We start from the raw sequence: 26305 nt of genomic DNA, 5'->3' as shown, positions 1-26305 counted from the left end.
GATGCAAAACTTACAGCCAGTTTTGGAAAGAGTTGTAGAGTGAGAAGGCCTGCCAATGGTTTACTTTTGGCTAACATAGCACATTGTATTATTTTTCAAACAAAAGTTCGAAATCCGCTTATACCCAGCTTCACAACGAGGGATGGATTTTTTTTCCCCCGGCTTTCTGTTTGCTGCATTTCGTGCTGAGAGATTCGTGGGCCGTTTTAGGGCTATTTCTACGCCCCCTCCCCCCTGGTGCGACCTCTGCCTGCGCGACCGGCCCCTCCGGGGGCGAGGGGGATCGGTCAGAGAGGACCCCAAAACGCACTCCCGAGCACCCTCAAGGCAGTGAGCAAATGATCCCCTTCTCTGAGTTAATCTAGTTCCCGTTAGCTCAAGCCTGGGTTTAGAGGTACAACTAAATCCAAAAAGTGGAGCTGGGAGGGGAATCCGTGGCAAAAACCCATTAAAAAAAAAAAAAAAAAAAAAGCTGTTTCAAGGAATATGCTGCAACTCGCGAAGGAGTGGCTTTGCTCAAGCTACTGTAGCGAGCTGCTTTTTCCCTGCTCCTCGAACTTAGGCTTGAGTGCCTACGGAAGCGCCTGCTTTTTGGGTGCGTGGCCAAGGTGGGTGGTGGCCCGGAGTCGAAGGCGATGGCGGGGAGTTCTTGGGATGGAACTTGACTCGGCCTTGGGTGCATGGGTTGCAACTGGCTTTATTTTGGCGGGGGAGGATGAGGGAAAACTGCCAAAGACTTTCCCGGGCTCGCGGTGTCTCACCGACCGCCACTGCCCGCGCTCGCGCCGGCGCAGGCGGGCCGCTGGCCCCCAGCTCGGGCCCCGCACGCGGCGGCGGTCAGAGGGCGTGCTCGCGGCAACCGCAGGGCACGCGGGCCGGCCGCGCGGGGGCGGGGCTGCGTTGGCGGTTGCGGGGCATGCGCGGCTTCGCGCGCGGCTTCTCAAATATGGCGGCGGCGGTGTGAAGCCTGGTGCCGGTTCGCGGGACTAGTGTGACAGAATTTCGGTGCTCTCGCTGACAAGACACGAGGTACATGATGACTCCGGGCCCCGTGAGGAGCGGAGAGGGGGATTTGTGGTGGCCGGGCCCTGACCGTTGTCCGCGGGCGGGCGGCGGGGAACCCTAGGCGTCGCGTCCCGCGCGAGGAACGCCCCCTCACCGCCCCTCCGGGGTCCCGCCTGAACTCGGCCCCGCACCCCAGTCACCCACCTCTGGCGGCCTCACTCCTGAGGTAACCGCTCCCCTACCCCACGTAGCGCCCTCCGCGGACGCCCCCTCATCCACTCTCGCGCCGCCCCTCAACGCTCCCCTGAGGCCCCTTCGCTGGCCCATCCCGCCCGCGGCGTTCGGCCGCGGTCCTCCAGCCGCCCCCTCGCCGGCAGCTCGGACGGCGCCCTCTCGCGCAGCCTCCCCGCCGTGGGTAGGGCAGAGCTGTGGCTCGGGGGCATTGCGGGTGGGCAGCGGGGCGGAGGAGCTGGGTTGACTTTGCGTGGTCTGGACTGAGACGGGCCTGGGCGCCTTCTGGCGACTTGTGAGATAACTTTTGGAGTTTGTGAGGGAAACGCCAGGCCGGAAGGATGCGCCTATGGCGCGGTGCGGACGCCGGTCCCGGTGCCAGGTGCGCGCCGCGGGGTTCGGGGCGGGGGCGGGAGGCGCCGGGGGGGGGGGCTCGCCGCGGGGTTGCAGCGGGGCCAGAGGGTGCGGCCCGTCTGGGGTGGGCAGGGAGGCGGGGTGGGGGGTCTCCAAGTGTGTAGCGGGGCCGGAGGGCGTGGGGTGGGGGGTGTCTCCAACTGTAGCGGGGCCGGAGGGCTTGGGGTGGAAGGGTGTCTCTAACTGTATCGGGGCCGGAGGGCGCGCGGTGCGAGCGGCGGGAGGGGCGTCTCCAACTGTAGCGGGGCCGAGGGCGTGGGGTGGGGGGTGTCTCCAACTGTAGCGGGGCCGGAGGGCCTGGGGTGGGGGGGGTGTCTCCAACTGTAGCGGGGCCGGAGGGCTCGCGGAGTGAGCTGGGGGGAGGGGTGTCTCCAACTGTAGCGGGGCCGGAGGGCGCGCGGTGCGAGCGGGGGGAGGGATGTCTCCAAGTGTATAGCGGGCCGGAGGGCGTGGGGTGGGGGGTGTCTACAATTGTAGCGGGGCCGGAGGGCGTGGGGTGGGGGGGGTGCCTCTAACTGTAGCGGGGCCAGAGAGCGCGGGACGGGAAGGAGAGAGGTGTCTCTAACTGTGTAGCGGTGCCGGAGTGCGCGCAGGACGAGCTGGGGGGAGGGGTGTTTCCAAGTATGTAGCGGGGCCGGAGGGCGCGGGGCGGGTGGCGGGGTGGTCCTTAAGTGTGTAGCGAAGCCGGAGGGCGCGGCCCGTCCGGGGCGGGCAGGGAGGCGGGGTGGGGGGTCTCCAAGTGTGCAGAGGGGCCAGAGGGCGCGGGGCGTCCGGGGCGGGCGTGGGGGGGCTTCTCCAAGTGCGTAGCGGGCCGGAGGGGGCGCGGGGCGAGCTGGGGGTAGGGGTGTCTCCAAGTGTGTAGCGGGGCGGGCTGGGGGAGGGGTCTCCAAGTGTGTAGCGGGGCCGGAGGGTGCGGGACGAGCTGGGGGGAAGGGGTGTCTTCAAGTGTGTAGTGGGGCCGGAGGATGCGGGGCGGCTGGCGGGATGGTCCTTAAGTGTGTAGCGGGCAAGGAGGCGGGGTGGGGGGGGTCTCCCTGTGTGTAGCGGGGCCGGAGGGCGCGCGGGGCGGGAGGGGGGAGGAGGCGTCTCCAACTGTGTAGCGGTGCCGGAGGGCGCGGGGCGGGCGGGGAGAGGAGTGTTTCTAAGTGTGTAGCGGTGCCGGAGTGCGCGCGGGGCCGGCGGGAGGAGGGGGGTGTCTAAGTGAGTAGCGGGACCGGAGGGCGCGCGGGGCGAGCTGGGGGGAAAGGGTGTCTCCAAGTGTGTAGCGGAGCCGGAGAGCGCCGGGCGGGCGGGGGCGTCTCCAAGTGTGTAGCGGGGCGGAGGGCGCGCGGGTCGGGCGGGAGGAGGGGGGTGTTCAAGTGTGTAGCGGGGACGGAGTGCGCGCGGGGCGGGCGGGAGGAGGGGGGTGTCCAAGTGTTTAGCGGGGCCGGAGGGCGCGCGGGGCGAGCTGGGGGGAAGGGTGTCTCCAAGTGTGTAGCGGAGCCGGAGAGCGCGCGGAGCGGGCGGGCGGGAGGAGAGGGGTGTCCAAGTATGTAGCGTGGCCGGAGGGCGCGCGGGGCGAGCTGGGGGGACGGGTGTCTCTAAGTGTGTAGCGGGGGCCGGAGGGCGCGCGGCGCGGGCAGGGGGAGGGTTATCTCCAAGTGTGTAGCGGGGCTGGAGGGCGGGTGGCGGGGTGGTCCTTAAGTGTCCAGAGGGGCAGGAGGGCGCGGCCCGTCCAGGGCGGGCAGGGAGGTGGGGTGGGGGGTCTCCAAGTGTGCAGAGGGGCCAGAGGGTGCGAGGCGGGCGGGGGGGGCGTCTCCAAATGTGTAGCAGGCGGGGGGGGGGGGCGCGGGGCGAGCTGAGGGGAGGGGTGTCTCCAAGTGTGTAGCGGGGCCGGAGGGCGTGGGGAGGGCGGGGGAGGGGGCGTCACCAAGTGTGTAGCGGGGCGGGGGGAGGGGGTCTCCAAGTGTGTAGCGCGGCGGGTGGGGGGAAGGGGGTGTCCAAGTGTGTAATGGGGCGGGCAAGGGGAGGGGGTCTCCAAGTGTGTAGCGGGCCGGAGGGCGCGGGGTGGGAGGGGTGTCTTCAAGTGTGTAGCGGGGCTGGAGGGCGCGGGGAGGGTGGGGCGGGGGTGTTTCCAAGTGTGTAGCAGGGCCGGAGGGTGCTGGGTGAGGGGTGTCTCCAAGTTTGTAGTGGGGCCGGAGGGTGCGGGGAGGGCAGGGGGAGGGGGTCTCCAAGTGTGTAGCGGGGCGGGCGGGGGGAGGGGGGTCTCCAAGTGTGTAGCGGGGCCGGAGGGCGTGGGGTGGGCGGGGTGGGGGGGTGTCTCCAAGTGTGTAGCGGGGCCAGAGGGCGGGGGGGGGGGGAGGGGGCGTCTCCAAGTGTGTAGCGGGCCGGAGGGCGCGTGGGGCGGGTGGGGGTAGGAGGGTTCTCCATGTGTGTAGCGGGCCCGGAGGGCGTGCGGGGCGAGCTGGGGGGAGGGGGCGTCTCCAAGTGTGTAGCGGGGCCGGAGGGCGCTGGGTGGGTGGGGTGGGGGGGTGTCTCCAAGTGTGTAGCGGGGCCGGAGGGCGCGTGGGGCGGGTGGGGGTAGGGGGTTCTCCATGTGTGTAGCGGGCCCGGAGGGCGTGCGGGGCGAGCTGGGGGGAGGGGGCGTCTCCAAGTGTGTAGCGGGGCCGGAGGGTGCGCGGGGCGGGCGGGGGAGGGGGGTCTCCAAGTGTGTAGCGGGGCCGGAGGGCGCGGCCCGCCCGGGGCGGGCAGGGAGGAGGGGGTGTTGGGGGGGGTGGCTCCAAGTGTGCAGAAGGCCCGCGAGGCAGCCTCGACGCAGCCTCGGGTCGCCGTGCCTTCGCGGCTTGACGAGTCTAGGGAAGACTAATGCTGCTTGCGTTTAGAAACAGACCCGAAATGGTTCCCTACCTTTCTGGCTCTTTTCACCTGGATGATGCTTGAGCGCCGTCCGAGTGTGAAGAACCAGAGGGAGAACGGATGTAGGCGAATTGGATCGATTTTGGGCTTTGAGTTTATGCATAGCTTCAAAGGGCTGAACTGTAATTTGGCTTCCCCCACCCTAGATGTTTGGGCAGCACAGATATTTACTTAGAGGCTCCCACTTACAGCTATTGACTTTTTAAAATAAAGATTGCTAAACATTTGTCATAAGGAAAATGTGATTTCAATTTGAAATTTGCCTCTGCTTTGAAGAATTAGATGAACTTTGAAGACTTACATGTAGGGTGACTTCAGAACATTTCTAGAGAGTAAATGGATCGGTTAGTAGGGGGAAACAGACAGAGAAAGTAAGCAATTTGCTTATGATAGTATGATTTAGAACATGATAGGCGATAGTTTTTTTCCCCCGAAACAACTGCAGATGCTGCTGCATTTTGAATGTTCCCAGAGCTATTCATATTTCTGATTTGAGGGAAGAGTATTGTAAGATGTACATTTATGGAGTACAACTTCCTATGACAAGCAATTGTATTATAACAATAGTTAATAGATGCATATTTCTTTTCAATAACAGTGCTTGGGAATGTTCTTCAGTAATGAAAATTTTACCTTTCTTGCCATTCTATGTCTTAATTATTAAATAACACATTTCCAGTGATGAATGTTCTTTCAGGCTGTTTGTGGTTTTGTATATTTAATGGGAGGAATGTGAAAATAAGTTTGGAAATGAGTCCTGTTGGGATTTTGAGAAAGGAGTGAGTTTATAAGCACTCACTTGATGCCTTGTATATGTTCTGCTATAGCTTTATCCATCACCTTTAAAACAGTCTGATAGAATTTTTAAAAAACTTCGTCAAACACCGTGTAAAATGGCTTTGAAATTTTGAATAAACTTCGTATATATCATGCCACTGTATAAGCTTCTTAAGGGCATATATCTGCTTACCGCAGAGAACCCGATTTGTTTTGGAATTGATAGTCTGGAAAAAAAGATTAATGCATCTGTACTGCGTTATAGGTGAGGATGCTTTAAAGCTGATGATGTCATAATATGTACAAAGAACACTGGAGTCATTCTTAAAGAGGTGCTATCAGTTTTTCTCATGAGGCAGTTAGTCAGTCCTTTTGCTTTATGGTTCAATCACATCTTCATTAAGCACCTGTGCTGTCCTTAGTATGGAGTTGAATGTACATTATTTCAGAGCCTACTATGTGTGCTGGTTTCTGGGTGTTTAAGGCTTTCCACCAGTAGTTTATTCCTGAAAATTTCGATGTTGTAACTAAGAAAATCAATATGAATGTAGAACAAGTATTACTTTTATTTAAAGGGCTATCCCAGGGAGTCAATTTTCTAAACAAAATTCCGGGTATATCTGCAAATTATTTCTGACTTATGCGATATTAACTTTGTGCCTTTTTTGTTATGATTATATAAAGCTATACATTTTTATGAGAGATTATTTTCTGGACCAAATAGATAACATAACTGGTTAGGCTTGAAGGAAAAAAATGCGTTGCCAGTATAAATTGAAATCAGTATATGCTCTGGAGATTGGGTATTTTTTCGTGCCAAGCAACTTCACTTCTATTACCAAGTAGTTTAGGCTGTAACTAGATTTTAACTGACTGATATTTTAAAATAAAGCACTTTCTTTTTTCAAAATATTTTGGAAATCTCTCTGAGCTCAAAAATAACAAATAAGGGTTATTATGGTCAGCTATAAGCCAGATGTGACTCTCATTTTCTTTTGGGTTTGTTCCTTTTTAGCTGCCTGCCTGTTCCTCCCAGATGCTTCCTATTGCCCTTCTTCCTGGCCCTGTTCCCTTTGCTGTTGGTGTCTGTTTCCGCATCAGTGAAATGGCCAGGGTAATCCTGCGCTGTCTCACTGAGAAATAATTGATGAGGGTAAAGTGCCTTAAAAAGGCCGAGTAGATACTAAGTCTTTTCAATGAAAATGATGTATCCCTTTGTTCCATTTAAGGAAGATCCAAACCCCAATTTTAGTTTGAGCTTTTAGGGGGGTTGGGAGAGGAAAATTTCACTTGAATATTTTGCTGCTTCTCTCTTTGGGTTAATAGAAATAACTGTTGTAACTTTAGTAACTGGAACACTGGGGATGCAAGGGATCCTCTGTTATTTGAGTTATTAGTCACCTTTAGTCCTTTTTTGCCAGGTTACCCTGTCTGCCGTTTTTCCCCCCTTTGTCTTGGCTCTGTTCTCATTCCAGCTGTGGAAATCTTAGGTCATCTTCTCTATCTGCTCCTCTTGCTGGGAGTCTCACTGTCTCCTCATAGCATAGTCATATTCCTGGTTTTCAGGGTATATGAGAAAGAACAAAGTCAGCTCTTCCAGCTATGAGCATTAGAGTTGTGAGCTGTGGTGCAAAAATTGATCTGTCATTGCCAGGAGATGTTTTGTGGTTTGGAGTGAGCAAATCAAGCACCCCTAAGAATTTTGGGACCATTATTAATGTCTGAGAATTATTACATAGAATCTTAGATTTGAAGTGATTGATTCCAGGATCAAAAACCTGGAAATTTTGAAAATGGCAAATGTTAGTGATTTTGAAAGAAAGTTTACCTTTCCCTGGCTTGGGGTCTTAATATTCATGATCCCTTCACCCTGGGGAAATAGATGAAAGAAAGCACTGCTGTTTATCTTAGATTAAAATGGTATAATTAATTTATATCATCATGTAAATGCTGGTATAATTTATTGGTAAGTATTTCTTCCAGGCTCTAACTAGCTTGGGCTTTGGTTACTCTAAGCATAGAAATGCCTTTACTGTAGTGGTAACATCTCATTTATAAAAAGGTAGCAGGGTAACTTGTGAAAATATCACAAACCATCTAAGATTTGAAATGTGCACATGTTCTTTGGTTTTCATGAATAAGGCATTTTTGCTTATTTTGTCTTCATGTTGTCTAATATAAGTAAACCTTGGCAAACTTAGGATAAAAACCACAAGTAGTATTATTTCTAAGTGATTTCTACTAAACATATGTCCCTAACTCTTTCTCTTACTTTCATTTTTTGGGCATGTGATGAAAAGGTTTTAACGTAAGAAATTGGGATATCTTACTGTGTGAAAAGTGAAAGATTTAAGGCTTCTATAGCAGCTTATATGATGGTACTGTTCATCTTAATTTCATGATCATTTGACCTAGTTTACATGAATTCCTTATTTAAACAGTTTTTAAACAATAGAATAAGCTTTTATTGAGTCTTTGTATGAGTAAAGAGCTGGGAAACATTTGAAGATAGAGAGCATTTGCCTACTTACTACTTGTGACCTGTGTTTATGGCTCTGGCTCTGCCCCCTCCTTAGTTTATAGGAGCAAATTGTTATGAACGGAAAGAGTGCCCACCTTTTGTGGTAATGTGCCATTGTAAACTTCAGAAGGGACGGATATATTGCAGTTTTAGGGCATACCTTGCAGATGCTTTCTTAGGGAAAAGTTGGGGGGGTCTCTCTTTGTTTCTTGTCTTTACAATACATGTTTGATTTTTCTCAACCTTTGTTTCTCATAAGGATTAACCCGTGCTGAATTCCAGACATAACAGCTCCGTTTGTTTGGTATGTACCTTGTAGTCTTGACATAGTTTTTTAAGCTAAGTTTTTTGATTATATATTGATCTTTAAATTAAACACTGCTTGGGCCGGCCCATGGCTCACTTGGGAGAGTGTGGTGCTGATAACACCAAGGCCACAGGTTCGGATCCCTACATAGGGATGGCCAGTTGGCTCACCTGGGAGAGTGTGGTGCTGACAACACCTAGTCAAAGATTAAGATCCTCTTACCGGTCATCTTTAAAAAAAAAAAAAAAAAAAAAAATTAAACACTGCATCAAATGTTTCTTCAGTTCTGGACTCTCTGAATACAGTTGGAAACGTGCCCTTTGTTGTGAAACTGTTTTGTCTTCTTTAGAAAGGCTTAAAAAAGTAGTATTTGGAGTATTTTTCAGTATACTTTAAACTTATTTGAAAAGTAATATAACCAGTATTATCTAATTTGAAACTAAATTGGTAGCATTTCATAAATCTGTTCAGATGAAACACAGTGTCTTTCATATTAATTAAAAGAGTTAAGATATAGTACTCAATAATGGTAAGTACATTTATATATTGTTTGGTTTTAGATTATTTTAGAAACTCTGAGAATTATTTATGTTGAGATTTTGAGAAGTTGTAGAAATATTTAAATGGGTAATTTGCTGACACTTGCCTTATGCTTGAAGTATTGTCAGGGATGTTTAGTTTTCTCGTCACTTCAGATTGTGGTTTATTGCATGCTTTTATGCAGTCTGTTGTCTAGTGGGGATTGTTGTTGTCATCATTTCCATTATTTCTTGTAGGGCCGATGTTAGAAACCATAAATCTAGACTTCAGTGATAATAGGAACAGGCTGTAACCTGATCCAGTTCTTTTGTCAAAATGTCAAACCATGAGCTGCCTGTAGTAAATTGACATGCCCTGCCATTAACTCCAGTCCTCTACAAATGTCAGTGGGCAGCAGGTCTTTGGGCAATTAGCCTGTGGCTGTGCTTTAAAACCTTAGGAATTTACAACTATAAACTGGGATTTTGGCAACCCTTGACTTATCTTTCATTTATCTGTTTCCTGACATGACATACTTCTTAACTAAGTATATAGCTTTCACATGTCATTTTAAAATTGTAGGTGATTAGTTATCTTAACTTGTGGGTTGTAATTTTTTATATAAATTAAAAATTCTTGAACATAGTTAAGTGTTCTTGGGCTTGTTTTGACACAGAAAAAGATTAATTTCTAATTTGTTGGGGTAGACTTTACTAAAGCATAATTAAAATATTCCTCTAGAAACCTTAATTTCCTCCAAAAAGCTTGATTTGATAAATTCTTCCTACCAAAAATGTTCTTTCTTAATATTGATTAGTCACAGTTCAGAGATGGAATTTTATTTTCAAATGTAATTACATTAGAGTTTAGTTTTTTCTGATTACTTTTTATACATATGTCAGAAAATGGGACATTTGATTATTTTATTTACTTGAGTGAATTGAGTAGATACTTGTGAAATCTTAAAGTGATGAGTCATGTCCAATTCAACAAGTTATATATGGCTATACAGTGGGTATATATACTTTTTCTATCCTGTGTTAGGATAATCACCATTAACCATAAACAAAATCCTAGTTAAAAGAGAGAGCTTCCCTTTGTCAAAGAAAAAGGTATAGCTATAATATATTTGAATTAAATCAGTATGTTTTTACATTTAGGTATAAATTTGAAGTATTTCTTGAAACAAAGTAGTAAACTATTTTCAAGTCAAAATGAAAAGATTAAGGGTGTTTTGTGCAGTTAACTCAGACATTCCCTCTTACATATGGACTGGACAATAAAGAAGGGCTTTTTTGTTTGCTGTTTGATTATGAAAACAGTTCTTTATAACGGATAGATTAAAAAAGAAGAAAAAATTCTACCTGTGCTATTTCATTAATCTCTGGTAAATTGTGTGTATGACTTCTGTCACTTATTCCAACATTTTCTTTAAAATACCAGCAAACATATTTGTGAATTTCTCTTAGTCTTGAAACTTCTTATACTATTTTTATACTCAAGGGGATATGATGGAACATTTTTGTAATTAAATTATTTTGTGCATAGGGACTGTGTCTTTTCTCTTTTTTGTTAATATTGGTTTAAAGCACATGTTTTAGTTGTACCTGTTATGTAATTGGAATTTATAAACTGGATTCTGGTATAGCATATATTCTTAGTTCCTCTCCCTGAAAAGAAAAATATCTATACTCGTAACCCATTTATATTGAGACTTGTCTTTTGGAGACCTCAGACATTCTAGAAAGAGATCAAATTCAGAGTAAAAAAAAAAAAATAAAGGTCAATCAGCTGTGTAAGAAGGAGGGAGATAATGGGGGTGGGGGATTGTCTCAGATCTCACAGAATTTTCTCCTTGTCCCATTGACTTGTGTGTAGATAAAGACTGCAGATTTGATACTGCAGGAAGGAACAGACAAGAACAATGACAATCAAGAGAAAAATCTCACCAAAAATTTTTTAAAAAATCACAATGTTTTGGTTTTGTATGGTTTAGATACAAGTAGTCCATACCACGGCAGATTTTATTTACTAATTCAGCAAACGTTTTGGGGGGCCTACTATGTGATATGACACTGTACTAGTTATTCTGGAGGATACAATGATAAGTCAGACATGAAATTGCCCCCAGGAGCTTATTGTCTGTCAGAGGAGATAAGGCAAGTTTGTACAATTAAACACAACAGAGGCAATTTTAGTGTAATGGTTAAACATTCTTGGACCTAGGTTCATATCTCGCTAGGTGATCTTGGGCAGGTCTTTGAGCCTCAATATCCTTAACTTTCAAACGGACTTGGATGCACATTAATAATATTATCTACAGGCTTTTAATAGGCTTTAGATAAGAAAAAAATGTATATAAAGGCCTTACTAGGTGTAGTGGGTTGACTTATGTCCCCCCAAAACTCACTTGAATTGTGTCCCCCAGGTTTTATGTATTAGAAACTTGGTCCACACTGTGACTGTTAAGAGGGTGGGAAATCCTATTATAGTAATTGAAAGGTTGAGCCTTGAAAAGGTGATTGGATTGTGGGACCATGCCGTAGTGAATGGATTAACAATGGTGGTCAGGGATGTGGTTCTGAGGACTTTAAAAGAAGAGAGAGGAGAGTCTCTTTCTCTGTTCTCTTTGCTTCCACCATCTTGCAATGTGAGACTCCTGGGTCACTGTTGCCACCACCAGATGGACTTTGGACTTCCTGGCCTCAGAAACTGTAAGCAATAAATTTCATTTTCTTGTAAATTACCCAGTTCCGTGTATTTTGTTATAAGCAACAGAAACGGACTAATACACTAGGGTACCAGACATTGAGCTCAGTAAGTGATAGCTCATAGTATTATTATCACCACTGAGAACACCACCATCATTAGATCTCTGGGACCATAACTTTTATTCTTCCTGCCCTCATGGATCCATCCTATCCAGAGTGCATGCTGTATTATGATATCTCCTCCCTTTCAAAGCACATGCAGTGTATTGGAGTCTTGTCCTTTGGCATCTGACAAACCTTTGTTTGAATCTTTTTTGTTTCACTACCGGCTTTCTGATCTTGAAGAATCAGCAGAACTTGGTAACTGATAAGACATTGGACAAAGGAAGAGGAACGTCAAAGATGACTTCTAATTCAGAAAGATTGGGAGTTAGTGATGCCTATTAACATAGGAGGCAAAGGACGAGGGGCTCATTTTGGATGGCTAAAGAGTTTGGTTTCTTAAATATGTAGTGTTTGAGGTGGATGTGAAACATTCAGACTGATATTCACTTGGCTAGACTATAAATTTTGGAGAGCAATTGGGACTAGAGATGCTGATATAGGAGTCACGTGCATAGTTTTTAGAATCTCAGGGAAGAGACTGTGACTAGAGAAGAAGATCAATGGTTAGGACAGAAAGAGAAAGTAGATACAAAGGGATAATAGATATAGGGCAACCAGGGAATAACACATACCTGAGTCCAAGAGGACAACCAGGGAATAACATACCTGAGGCCAAGAGAGGAGAGGTGTCTGGAATGAGGGGTAACCTTTCACAAAGGGCTTCTGAAGAGTCGAGAGTAAGGACTGAAACACTGAAATGGGGTTTGATGTCTGGAAGGTAATTGGGGCCTTGGAAAGCAGTTACTGGAGAAGAGGGAAAGTAGAGGCCATATGGCAGAAAGTGAAGTATCTCTGCAACTCTTTTCTCCATGTTATGGATGTTATCATTGATATTTATTACCATAACTATGGTCATCAGGAAAAGGTTAGTCAGTCTGGTAAATATATAGTTGAAAATCTTTTCTAAATTGATAAAAATTTGGATGTTGTCTCCACTTAAGGCCAAAACCCACTATAAGCACTTTACTATTTCAGAAAATGTGAATTTTAACAGCTCCAGAGAACAAGTCTAATGACGAATGCTTAAGTTTGGATATTATTTCCTCCTGTAGGAGTTCTGTCTGGGAAATATGGCAGCAAATCTTGTTGTTGGTATGGGAACAAATTTATCTTTTTCAGCTTAATACCTGTATTTTATTGATTTTTATGCTCTCTCAAGTTGAAATTCTATAATTGCATCCATTTGAGACCAATGGCCTAAAGTTGAACAGGGCCCTGGGAGATTTCTTGCTCTCAGACTTGTTTAGTTCCTGGTCATTGTCAAAATGTTTACCCTTATTGACTCTTCAGGTAGTGATCTCTAATTAGAGACTTGAGGTGTAGCTTACCTTAAAACAAAGCAAAAACACCAAACAAACAAAAAAAACCCAGAAAATAAACAATGGAAGGGCCCTTTAGTCTTAGAATTATAGACCTATTAATTTGCTAAATATGAGTAGTCCTTTAAAACTGTTTTTCTCAACAAATTGTAGACTTTTCTCCAGAATCAGATAAGAGCTATTGGAATTTTAGGCTTAATAATTCCACTATTAATCAGTTTACATTGTCTGATGATATCGAGAAAATGGTTGAAAACAAGCAAGACTTTTCAAAGCATTTGTCGATCTCTTGTCAGCTCTTAATTCTGTAACAAGTTACAATTTGTAAAACAAATGGTTTTGTAAAAGATCTCACATTGTCCATACTTGTTCAAAGCCTGCTAGATTTAGTATAACTGTGGTCTTTTGGTAAAGGAAATCTCAGTGTCAGACACTATAAAATAGTACTAACCTAATAAGTTTTTTTGGCTTACTTATATTTGAATTTTTTTAACACAGTGGAGTTAATGCTCCTTATATGCATTTGAGTGAAGTAATTTCTACTTTTTATGCTGGCAAAACAAAACAAAGCTTTTAATTTTTTTTCCACATCAAAATTTTCTTTCCCATGTAACATGGAGAACTACATTGGGAGTCTTATTTGAGTCTTTCCTATAGTGCTGAAGCAGGTTCAAAGTATATTGAGAGCAAAGATAAGCTTTTTTGCAGTTTTCCCTGCAGACTGCCATTATGGAAGTGATCTTACTTCTTTATTTCTAAAAGAATATCATGTTCCTAATTTTTTCCCAGAAAGAAGCTATGCTTCTTCTGTCTGCATATCTGGTATGTAAATCACATAGATATGTTTTTAACTCCATGGTATATCTTTATTTGAGGCATTCTGAAGATTGAACTATGAGTTAGTTGATGCTATCCAGAATTTACCAATAGGTTATGGTAACCTTCTGTTCCTTTAACTTCTATGATCTCTACCTTCATATTGTGACTGAAAGACATAGGTGGGTTACAATGTAATGCTGGGGCATTTTAAGGAGGAAAATAGAACCTTTTAGTTTTTTCTCAAATTATAGTCAAAGATAGTTTCCATTAAATTAGCCAGTATTCCTTTACATCAGGATGTTTACAAATTCCTCCCCGTATTCAGTTCTAGGAAAGTGTCTTTCCTGTAGAATTTGTATGTACTTTTATCTTTAGTGACACTTACATAACACAAGTGTTTTACTTTTTGCTTTAGCTGCTAGGAAGCCCAGAAAGAAATTAATCATTTGGGTTGAGTACTAAATTCTTCCTAACTAACTAGTATGTTTTTATTTGCTCTTTCCAATTAAAAAAAAAAAAAAAGGCTCCGCCCTAAGTCCCTAAGTGTATTTTTATTTTGGAACTGCTAATTCTTTTGTAAAAACCACAAAGTATAAGACATGAATTATATACAAAATAATGAAAAGTTTGGTGATCAAACTATCAAAAAAGTAATATTTGATAAATACAGTCATAAACTTAAAAAATTACCCCAAAATCCTAGTTAATGGATTTCCATCTACCTTGGTGTTTATCATTTTTGTCCTGTTTTGAGTGTCAATCTTGAGAATAGTGGAGTTTTTCCTTAAGGCATGAACTTTTAAAAGGCATTTATTCATTGTCCAATTTTCATTTTAGCTAACAATGTTGGCTTTATGAATTTATAATATGAGCAGAATTTCATTTAAAGATTATAAGGAATTTGGAAAGTATATATTTAAATGTGGTTCAAATGTATATTGTAAATGGGTATACATATATGATTTTTTAAAATTGGAAGGATATACAACAGCTGGTTAATCGCAGGTATGGTTTGATGGGGAGATTATAGATTATTTTTTCCTTCTTTTTACTTATCTGTATTCTGATTTTTTTTTTTGATGATGAATGTAAAAAAAAAAAAGTTATAGTTTCTAGGAGTCTACAAGGCCATTTTGGTTCACAAATGGTCAAAAGTTATTTTCAATACTCACCTACCCTAAAGGAAATAATATATTCGTGAATAATGACTTCAAAGTTATCCAGCAATAGGTGATATCAATGTTCTTTTGGCTTTAGCTAGAATATACAACTTTTCTGATAATGCCGATTAGTAGATGATGGCTGCTTTCTTTGGTAATGATATATCTGATCATTGTAAATATATACGTTTATTTAGTACTGCTCAATTTGAGTGATTTAAATTTACAGTTTCTATTTCATTAAACACCTTTTTAGTCTATACTTTGGAAGAGTAAGCAAGTAATGCTTGGGAATCAAAGTTGGATCATAGTTTTATTTTACAACAAAATTAATGTTAAGTGTTAGTGCTAAAATTCATTCATCTCAGGAAGTTTTAGTTAGGACAGATGGGGTGAGATAAAGAACAGTCTTTGAGCTTCCACTTGTTCAAGGTACTATGCTGGGTGCTCTACCTATACTGTCTCATTTTATTTTCATGACTATACTGTGATGGGTAGGTAGTTTAGCCTTAATTTACACATGAGAAAACGAGAAATCAGAGAGACAAGTAACTTGTAGCTTTAAGCAATTGGAATAATATTTGTGTGCAGTTGATATGGCATTACTAGTAACCATCATAGTATAAGTTGTTTTTTTTTTTGAGAATATATAATTTGTTAAATTTATGTGATAGATCAGCATTTCATATATAAAACTTCTTAATAACATAGCATTTAGGGGTTATTAAACTAAAAACTAACAGGGTACTCCCCCCCCCATGAAAATAACTTTCTCTGATTATTCAATGCTTACCAGTATAAAGAATTCAAATAATATATACATAAAAAAGAAGAAAATAAAGGTCACCTAAAATCTCAGCACCCTGTAATACATAAAAGGATGATCACCAAAATATTTTTGTGTTACTTTATATAAACATCCATACAAAATTTTATACAAATGGGGTTATATCACACAGGATATAGTTATAAAATACATCCTCCCCTCATCCTCCATCAGCACATACCGTCATCTTTACCCGCTCAGATAAGCCTTGTTAACCTAGTATATGTCCTGTGTTTCTCTCCATGCTTAAAAGAGCTTTTACTCATACAACCCTGTGTAATCTATGTATACACTTATAGCAGGTTTTTAGTCACTGTTTAGTGACTAACAGTGAATATTTGAGTACTTTTAAGTGCAAGACTTTGTGCCAGCTGTGGGAGAGCTACAAGGAAGAATAATGTGTGACCCATATTCTCACTTTCCCATCTAGGACAAAAGGTGAGCAGGTAAAAAACTTGTACCATGCCAGACTTGCTTTGATACCTGCTAAATGCGGGATGGAAACACAGCCTGGGAGCTCTGCAGGGGAGCTCCCAGGGGACAGAGGCCTTGCATTTTTCTTTCTTGTGAGCATAAAACCCTAATAAATGGAATTATGCCCACCGGTCTGTAAATAAATGTCTGTAAAGAAAAGTCATGTGTTCAAGTGAAACAAAAAAGATTATTTTGTTGACCAATTTAAATGGATTAGCTTTTGTACGTTGAGAGCTCAGTAGAGAAGCAGTTTGTATATCTGAAAGTTTCTTTGGTAGGGAATTATCCATTGTCCCATTAGGGAATTATTATTATTATTATTTTTCCTTTAAGGCTTGGGCGTTTTTGTAACAAGGAGGAGGATGTAATACAAAGGTACTTCAAAAAGTTTGTGGAAAAATAGAATTAAAAGATAATACAGGGCCGAGCCCGTGGCGCACTTGGTAGAGTGCTGCGCTGGGAGCGCGGCAACTCTCCCGCCGCGGGTTCGGATCCCATATAGGAATGACCAGTGCGCTCACTGGCTGAGTGCTGGTCACGAAAAAGACAAAAAAAAAAAAAAAAAAAAAAAAAGATAATACAATCTTTCCATGAACTTTTTGATGACCCTTCATATTTGCTGTACAGTTTTGTCTGTATAATGAATGACAGTTTGAAGTTTAAGGTAGTTTGAGTAGTTATACTTTCTAACACAATCTTTATTTGCTTAAAAGTAAGCTTAAGCATTCAGTTTGATCTTCAGTTTTACAACGGTGCCTAGATTGAGAATTTATACATTTGTATATGCCAAATATAAAACTTGGATAATAAGAATATTGGGGAGACTCAGGAGAGAGACAGCTCTCCAAAGAAATGTATGGATTTGAAAAGAAATATTTTGTTAAAGTTTGGTGAATATTATAGAATATTCACGTGTTCAATTTGAATCTCCCCTGTGCTCCCCACTATTCTAGGTGCTAATGAAATATATATATAAAGGAAATAAAACAGGGCCATAATCACATTCTCTTAAATAAGAGAAGACTATTTCATTTAACATTGAAATGATCAGTGTATTAAGGCATAGAAGCTACCTGACGTAAGAGGGAAAACAGTAAAGGCTCTCTGAAGTAAAATAAGTGTGTTTAGGACAAATGATTTTGATGTTATCATAACCTTGAAAGAATCCTTAGCTATCACAGTGGTCATTAAGCTCACTTTTTATGGTGCCTTCAAACAACTCACTGCATTTTAACACTGTGATGACCAAAAGGGAAAGCTTATTGAATCACTAACTCATTTCCTAAACAGAGTTCTTTTTGTATATGGAAGTCTTTATTTTGTATATGGCATGACTTTGGGTTTCACTAGAAGATATGTCTGCTCAGTGGTGCTGAATAACTATGATAATTGAAAAGGAAAAGTTTCCAAACTTTGAAAGAGTTGATTTTATGTAATGTAGCTAATCTCAAACTATAAAGAGATCTTGAGTTTGTCCTGTCTTTATTTAGGGATGAGTACCAGGGATCTTCAGAAAGTTCGAGGAAGGATTTGTGTTATCTTTTAATTCCATTTTTCCCACGAACTTTTTGAAGTACTCCCGTATTTATTTCATTCTTTGGTTCGTGGTTCTACCTCTAAAATCAGTGGTTTGGATTCCAAAGCATTATTTTTGAAGTTAAGAATATTCGCATTGTATTTAACTCTAAGAAAGTTTTGTTCCTGCAGAAATACTTGTTTTAACGTGATTATAAAAATTACTTTTATCCACTTGAAAATGTTATTGTTTAAAATTTAAATACTCCAGATATTGAATTTAATTGGTTACATAAGAGAGTTTGAAATATTCTTTCTTAATTTTATGTCATGGTGACAGTATTTTTACTCTTAATATTTGGTACAGCATAGGTGTATGGTTATAAGAAATTGCCCAACAATTTTACAAAGTAGTTGTAGCAGTTTATATTCCCACCAGTAGTGTATGAGAGTTCCAGTTGTTTCACATCTTCACCAACATTTGGTATTGTCAGTCTTTTTAACTTTAGCCTTTTGTGCCGTGGTATCTCATTGTGGTTTTAATTTGTGCTTCCCTGGTTACCAGTAGTGTTGAGCATCTTTTCACATGCTCGTTGGCCATCTGTCTTCTTTTCTTCTTTTTAATTTATTTTTATATTATTATTTTAAATTGATAAATCACAATTGTGTACATTTATCGGGTACAGTGTGGTGTTTTGATACATGTATAGTGTATAATGTTTAAATCAAGGTAGTTAACATTTTCATAGCATCACTTATGATTTTTTGTGGTAAGACATTTGAAATTTACTCTCTCAGTTATTTTGAAATATGCAATGCATTATTATTGACTATAGTCACTCTGCTGTGCAATAAATCTCAAAACTTATTCCTCCTAACTGAAACTTTGTACCCTTTCACCAACAACTCCCCATTCCATTCTTCCTCTTTCCCTTCCCACAACCTCTGGTAACTGTCATCTACTCTCCTTTTATGAGTTCAACTTTTTTAGATTCCACGTATAAGTGAGATCATGCAGTTTATGCCTGGCTTATTTCACTTAGCATAATGTCCTCCGGGTTCATCCACTGTTGCAAATGACAGGATTTCCTTATTTTTTTTAAGGCTTTATAGAATTGCACTGTGTATATATACCACATTTTCTTTATCCGTTCATCTATTGGTGGGCACTTAGTTTGATTCCATATCTTGGCTATTGTGAATAATGCTGCAGTGAACATGGGAGTGTAGGTATCCCTTCAACATACTGATTTCAGTTCCTTTGGATATATATCCCAAAGTAAGATTGCTAGATCCCATGGTAGTTCTATTTTTAGTTTTTTTGAGGAACCTCCATACTGTTTTCCTTAATGGCTGTGCCAATTTACATTCCCACCGGCAGTGTATAAGTGTTCTCTTTCCATCTCTTCCTTGGCAACACTCATCTTTCATCTTTTTGATAATAGCCATTCTAACACGTGTGTGGTGATATCTCATTGTGATTTTAATTTGCATTTCTCTAATTATTAGTGGTGTTGAAGATTTTTTTCATGAACCTGTTGGCCATGTGTCTGTCTGTCTTTTGAGAAATGTCTATTCCGGTCGTTTGCCCATTTTTAAATCACCTTATTTCTTTTCTTGCTGTTGAATTGTTTGGTTTTCTTGTATGTTTTGGATATTAACCCCTCATCTGATGTTTGCAAATATTTTCTCCTGCTCTGGGGGTTTGTCTCTTCACTTTTTTGATTGTGTCCTTTGCTGTGCAGGAGTTTTTTAGTACCAATTTACGTTCCCACCAACAGTGTATAAGGGTTCCCTTTTCATCTCCTCTTTGCCAACACTCATCTTTCATCTTTCTGATAAATAGCCATTCTAACAGGTGTGCGGTGATATCTCATTGTGGCTTTAATTTGCATTTCCCTGATTATTAGTGATGTTGAGCATTTTTTTTCATGAACCTGTTGGCCATTTGTCTATCTTGTTTTTTGATCCACTCTGACAATCTCTTTCAATTAGTGTATGTATACCATTGATGATTAAAGTGATTTTTGATATAGTTAAATTAATATCTAGTATTTCTTACTGTTTTCTATTTTTTTCCCTGTTCTTTTTTCTATTTTTGTCTTTCATCCTTTTTCTGCCCTTTGTGGTTTTAACTGAGCATTTTATATGATTCTGTTTTCTCTCCTTTGTTAGCATATCAGCACCGCACTCTCCCGAGTGAGCCACGGGCCAGCCTGTTTGTTAGCAAATCGATTATACTTCTTTTTTCACTTTTTTAAGTGATTGCTGTAGACTTTGCAATATACATTCACAACTAATCCAAGTACAGTTTTAAATAACATGACCAATTCTTTTTATAAGACACTTCTTTTCCCATTTGATTGTCTTTGTCCTGTAGTTGAAAATCAATTGACCGTATATTTATGAGTCTGTTTCTGGACTCTGCTCTGTTCCCACTAATCTGTCTGTCCTATGCCAGTATCACACAGTTTTGCTTACTGTAGCTTTACACTAAATCTTGAAATGAGATGATGTAAATTCTCCATCTTTGTTCTTTTCAAGATTGTTTTTAGCTATTGTGACCCTTTTACATTTTCATATAAATTTTAGAATCAGCTTGTCCCTTTCTACAAGAAAAACTTGTGAGGATTTTAATTGTCAGTGTGTTGATTCTGTAGATCAGTTTGGGGAGAATTGACATCTTAAGAATATTGAGTCCTTCAACTTGTGAATATGGCATATGGATTTATTTATTTAGGTTTTCTTCAAAGATTTACTTTTAATAATCTCTATGCATATTCCTATACCTTCCAGGGTTACAGAAATCACTTATTCAACTAATGGGTTAAGTATTTGAGAGGATATGGGAACCTGCATATATCTTTTGTGTGTTACCCATTCCTCAGTTTATTGGACTGAACTCCTTTGTATAGTAATGAGACTTATTTTGATGTTACTCACAACTTTTTACTCTCTGATTAGAGTCAATAAGTGCCTTCATTCCCTACCTGGATTACAGAGCATCTTCCTTTACCATTTCCCTGGATTCAGCACCCTCTATATATTTTACTTTCTTGTCTGTTTCTTTAGCTACTAGGCTATAGTCCTTGATTGACAACATCCTAGCAGAGGTATCAAAGAGTCAGTCCACTTGACTGATTTTTCCAGTCTAACTTTCAGAAGTTAGGTGTAGGAGAGGAGGTATTGCTTTGTGAGCTGTCTGTGTATGGGTAGATCCTGAAGCCATGGCCCCTGAGAGATTGTAGAGGGAGAAGAGAGCCCAGAGAGAACCTGAGCTACTCCAGCATTTCATAGTCTGGTGGAGGAGGAAGGAGACTTTTTCTTTTCTACCCATTTTTTGTGTCTTCAGCCTGAAATTCCTCCATTTTGCAACCACTAATAAACTAATGGATCTAGGCAGTAGTCATCCATGGCTTTTCACATCACAAAAAGAGAGATAACTAGCTTCCTTTGGGAAGTACACAACACTGCATATGAAGTCATCTTATTCCTCTTCTCCCCACAAAAAAGCTGAACTTGAATCTGATTAAACCTTTCTAGATTGAAATACTAATTACCAATTTAGAGAAAATACCAGAGCCAGAACCCAACATCATGGGGTGGCAGTCATCAAAATCCAGACTGGAAAATTCTAAAGGTATTGTCAGCCAAAAAATTGCAGGGGGAAGAGGAAAAAAACAAGAGGAGGAGGAAGAGCCTGTAGATCAAAGGAGACGTTAAGAGACATCAGCATTCCTATGTGAGGACTTTATTTGGGTCCTGATTTAAACAGACGCTCTTAAAATAATTAAGACAATTGGGGAACTATGAACACTGACTGGTTATTTGATTATATTAAGGAATTATGGTTAATTTTTTGGTGTAATATATTATGCTTAAGTTTTTAAAAACTAGTCCATTTAGAGAGATCTGTGGTAATATATGTGGGTGAAAAGATATATCAGGTTTGGCGAGGTCACAAGTTCCAGTGCTATTTGAGCTCTTTAGCTTAGCACAGAGAAAAAACTCTGCCTAGTTTGTTGAATTACGTTGTATTCTAGCTTCCCTGTTAGTTTTGAACTCTCAAAAGCATCCACTTTATTTCTGGGAGGTGTTAATTTAAACATTGTAAGGATCAGTTCGTTTTGGTTTTTTGATGCATTCATTTAACAAATGCTTGAGGGTGTTCTGTGTGCCATGTCCTCTTCTAGGCACTGAGGATACAGTAATGAACAGGACAGACAAAATAAAGTAAATAAGTCCCTGCCCTTTTGGAGCTTTCACTTGAATAGAGTGAGGTATATGATAAACAAAATAAATGAGCAAATTATAAAGTACATAGAGGATATTAATTATAAGATTAAAACTGGCTCCTATATAAATAGTTTTAGTTACAGTTTTTTGAAGTGCTTTAAAATGCTATTGCAGTGGCCTTTCAGTATTGCTGACTATTTTCTTTTTTATTAGATTCAATGGATGTCAAGAAGGAGAGTCAGGAGGAAACTCCTCACTCAAGCACATCTTCTGCACAAGGATTAAGTGGTAGGTTTTAAAGTAGTTTAATATAACATAGTTTTCTTACTCACTCAGTGTTAAAATGAACTTTTTTCTTATTGCTTTTAGTATAGTCTACATACAGTAAACTCCTGTAAATACAAAATCTAAGCAATAAAAAGGTCAAAAAGTTGTATTTTATTTTCAGAATTTTACTTTGGTTTTACTTAGAGATAAATTGGCGTGGATTAAGTAGAAAGATAACTGTGCATTTCATCGCGTATTTTGCCAAATCATAGATATCTAGTTATTAATGACCATGTATTGCTGACTTAAAATGATTTGATTATTATTAAAAACTCTTCTTCTATCATTAGAGTCAATATGAAAGTCCTTTTTGTCATGGTCAGAAGACAGTTCAGTGGTTAAGAGCTTAGTTAGGCACTGGAGAGTCTGACAGACCTGTTCTGGACTCCTGGCCTCACTCCTTACTGGTCATGTGACCTTGGGCAAATTGCTTAATGTCTCTTAGCATGTGTATAACACTGCATTAGAGAGACTCAGGAAATAGAATCTGACACATCGGACCTGCTCTTAAGGAACTAAGACACGGTACTAGGACAGTGCCTGGCACATGCAACCTACTATGTGAATCCAGTGATGAACAAGACAAACATGATTTTTGCCCTCCTTGAGCTTAGGGGGCAAGATAGTTGTTAAATAAATGCCTAATTACAGATGTGATAAATGCTGTGAAGTAGTGGGTGCTGATCATTCAGCTGAGAAACTTACAGCTCTAGATATTTTGCCTACCTTTTTCACATAGCTTGTGAACCCAAGCCTAGCACTGGTGGAAGACAGTATGATTCTGATTTACTCTAGAGAAGACCAGGGGGGTCATATAGATTATATACAGTGTACCAAGAAGAGGGACTATGGGCATGTGCAAATAACAACTAGACCACAAGTTTATGTATGTACCACCTGTCTTGGGAAAAGACCTATCAGTTCCCAGGCCTCTCTTCTTTAAAAAAAATTTTTTTATTAGCATATTCATTATTACAAATCATACTTATTCTCTATGCCCCTTATCTAATCTCTTCCCTTCGCCCTCCAGGCCTCTTTTCTGAGAGAATAGCCCCCTCCCCCACATCTATCAATGAGGACATGATGTAGAGGCAGACTGGGACCTCAGGCTTTAGCTAAGACTTTCTGATTATTTTGGCTCCTGGTTAGGAATTCTAACTGTGGTATTGATGTAGATATGTCAAATCTAAATTAATAATGTCTGGAGCTATATGTGTTTCCCCTGTGTTAATGGTAGGGTCTCAGCACATGGGCAGCTAAGATGAACAGTTTTATCAAGGCAGACTAAAAATTTTGCCTTATAAAAAAAGAAAAAAAGTTAAGGCTCCAAATGGTAAATGCTACATGTGGTTATTAGCTAGCAGTGTGATAGAAAATGATCATATACAGAGCACCAGTATAAAGGATTTGCTAGCTCAAATTATAGCCCCTTCAGATACAAATGGTGATAGAATATTAAAAAATATTTGTGTTAGGGAGGTGGATTAAGTATTTTCCAATGTCATTAAAAAATTTTACAAATGTAACTGGCTTATGAAAGAGTATTAGTTCTTTGAGGTATAAATGTGAAATGGTTTTAGTTTCCTAGTCATTGTTGTCAAGTTACATTCCTTTCCTCCTGGAGTGTCAGTTCCTTAAGGACATCCTAGTCAGATTTTTTTTCACCATTCATTTTCTTTTGTTCTTTTCTAATGCTCTCCAAGATCATGTGGTGGTAGAGCTTCATTTAAATCCTTGTGTCTCCTGATTGTCAAGTTAGTGCTAGGGCGTTAATGAAACATCCAGTCAGTTTAATTTTGGAGCCATAGATCTCAGTTTTCACTTTTGACAAAGCTATCCAGTATTCATAAATGTAGGCACAGCTATGACATTTAGTTTTATAACGTACCATTTATTGAATGAGTTACATTTATACTACTTCATTTAATTATCAAAATATCTGGTACGGTATATTATATATATAATAAATATATTTCCACATTTTATAGATGAATGAATTGAGGCTGAGAAAGTGAAATGATTTGCTCAGGGTCACATAGCTAATTAGAGATAGGGCCATACTGGAAATAGGCAGTTGTGACTGCAAGGCCCATGTTCTTGTCACTCTGCTGCGTGAGTTTCAACACTGTAGTAGTGCTTGCTTCACATCATCTGGAAGAGGAATCAAACCCAGTATTTATTTTTCTTAAGGAAACAGTCTCTTAGATTCACTGTTAAATTAAAAAAAAGCAAGGTACAGAACATTACTTATGGTATGTTTAATACCATATATAATATGTGTACATACATGTATAAATGCATACACACATATATGTAATGGTGTGGTACACTGCAGCTGGCTTACACTAGCTTGGCAGAGCCAATTGTGCACATCTTTTCCCAACTTCGTGGTTGGTGACTTCACCTTGGCACCTTGCAGTCAGCCACAGTGGTGGTATTTATACCACAGAAATCTGCAAACACTCCCAGTCAGGCTTTTTGTTTGTATTTTCCAGAAAACTGGTTGTTAAACATATATCAGCACTGTTTCGTGTGTTGTGTGTAAGTGTAACATCCTTTCAAGGATATGTATGAAGCAGGTAGTGTAGATTTCCCCAGGAAGAGGAACTGTCAAGCCCAGTACTTTTATAGTGAGGAAATTTAACAAGAGTGTAGAAAAACCTCATGGTTGATGAGAATTAAACTTCATATGAATTAATAGTATCTTCAGTATTACTGTCGAGTCTTTCAGTGTCTTGAAAGTCTGACTGGCACAGTGAATTGAAGTGTTCAAGCCAGGCAAAGTACGGTGCTTTCTGATCTTCTTCCCTAGCGTTATATCATGAAGACAAGTGAGAAGGGACAGCAAGAGTTTGTAGAAGATGAAGATCAGTAAAATATTCCATATCAGAGGCTGCACTGATGACTGGTTTACTGCTTTGTGCTGCTACCATCTTCTTGACACTCTCGATGGCGATCCATTGAGAAACTATTCTGGTTCTCAGAGTTTTTCTTTCCATAAAGCATTGCAGGGATAAAATTCTGTTAGACTCCATGCCTAAACACCTTTAGCTCCCTGTGAAAAACCAAGAAGCACCTTCACATTAATGGGATGAAATGGTGAAAACAAATTTCTTGAATAAATGTATATTATAGACAGATCAGTAGACTTTGCTATTACCTTATAAAAATTCTTTTGGTTGTTTCTAGCATCCACATTTTTAGAATCACTGTGTCGTAGTCCTCATTACATTGAGAGGATCTGGGTTATAATTAATTACTTTTGTGTGAGTTGTAATTTATATCAGAGCCATTATTATTAGGAATTTGTTTTATTATTATTATTTTTTCCATCCTGTTAATCAAACGTAGATCAGGAAGTTTGAGTCTGCTCTTTAGGAAGTATTTTTTCTAAGAGGTATGGAACTAAAACCCATTTTATTACTGAAAGTTAGTATACATATTGTATATACTAAAAAAAACCCCTATTCTGTCCATGTGTTTTTTCCAGATGATTTTCACTGGGACAAGTATTTGGAAGAGACTGGATCTTTAAGTGCTCCTTCAGAGTGCTTCAGACAGGTATGACAAAATTCTGTAGATGTTGTATATATTAATGTAACTATTAACTTGTTGAAAGGTGTCTGTGTGATTGTTAGATTCTGGTAGTGTGAGGAGATAATGGGATTGTGGTTGTACCACTTAGGAGCCAGATGGTCTGTTTGCATTTATTCATTAAGAATTTACTCTGTCAGGTGTACTAAGACTTTATGATTGCCCATCTGGAGGGAAAGACAGACATGTAAGTAAATAATTTTGAGAAGTGTGATAACTCCATACTGGGAAGGCTCACAGAAGAGGTGCTATTTGAGCTAGTTGAAATCAGGGGAAGTATATTCCAGGCAGAGTAAACATCTGAAGCCAAGGCACATGGGTGTGAAAGAATCTGAGTGTTGAGGGATGGCACGGTGTGGCTGGATCACAAAGTGGGTAGAGGTGATAGTGTGGGAATGAGGTTAAAGGTGTGGGCACGTTTAAACTTTGCTGAGGAGTTGGACTTTATCATAGGCAATGGTGAGCTACTGATTGGCTTATTTCAAGGGGA

The 26305-nt window shown here is 41.2% G+C and overlaps 2 protein-coding genes across 2 annotated transcripts in view; one reads left to right on the top strand and one right to left on the bottom strand.

The window, feature by feature from the left end:
- Positions 1 to 572: 572 nt before the first annotated feature.
- LOC134367823 (basic proline-rich protein-like) lies at positions 573 to 15856 on the bottom strand. Its single transcript, XM_063084512.1, has 5 exons — positions 15851 to 15856; positions 3348 to 4481; positions 2230 to 3303; positions 1210 to 2115; positions 573 to 986 (listed from the first exon to the last, which is right to left on the bottom strand). The coding sequence occupies exons 1-5, from the start codon at positions 15854 to 15856 to the stop codon at positions 573 to 575; spliced, it is 3534 nt and encodes a 1177-aa protein (XP_062940582.1).
- A 5010-nt stretch (positions 15857 to 20866) lies between these two features.
- Positions 20867 to 26305, top strand: part of LOC134367236 (sex comb on midleg-like protein 2) — a 75361-nt gene continuing 69922 nt past the window's right edge. Inside the window, 3 exon segments of the mRNA XM_063083916.1 lie at positions 20867 to 20888; positions 22108 to 22182; positions 25712 to 25782. Of these exon segments, the coding sequence (XP_062939986.1) occupies positions 20867 to 20888; positions 22108 to 22182; positions 25712 to 25782 (168 nt within the window).

The sequence above is a fragment of the Cynocephalus volans genome, chromosome X, assembly GCF_027409185.1.
Source record: "Cynocephalus volans isolate mCynVol1 chromosome X, mCynVol1.pri, whole genome shotgun sequence".
In the NCBI taxonomy this organism is placed as follows: Eukaryota; Metazoa; Chordata; class Mammalia; order Dermoptera; family Cynocephalidae; genus Cynocephalus; species Cynocephalus volans.
This window is presented reverse-complemented; position numbering and strand designations above follow the sequence as displayed.

Bases quoted from the DNA above. Each gene is read 5' to 3' on its own strand.
- LOC134367823 (XM_063084512.1), bottom strand. The intron at 3,304-3,347 runs GCCCCTCTGGAC...CCCGCCCTCCAG, and splicing joins TGGACGGGCCGCGCCCTCCT to CCCCGCTACACACTTGGAGA. The intron at 987-1,209 runs GTGGGTGACTGG...CTGTCACACTAG, and splicing joins CAGGAGTGAGGCCGCCAGAG to TCCCGCGAACCGGCACCAGG.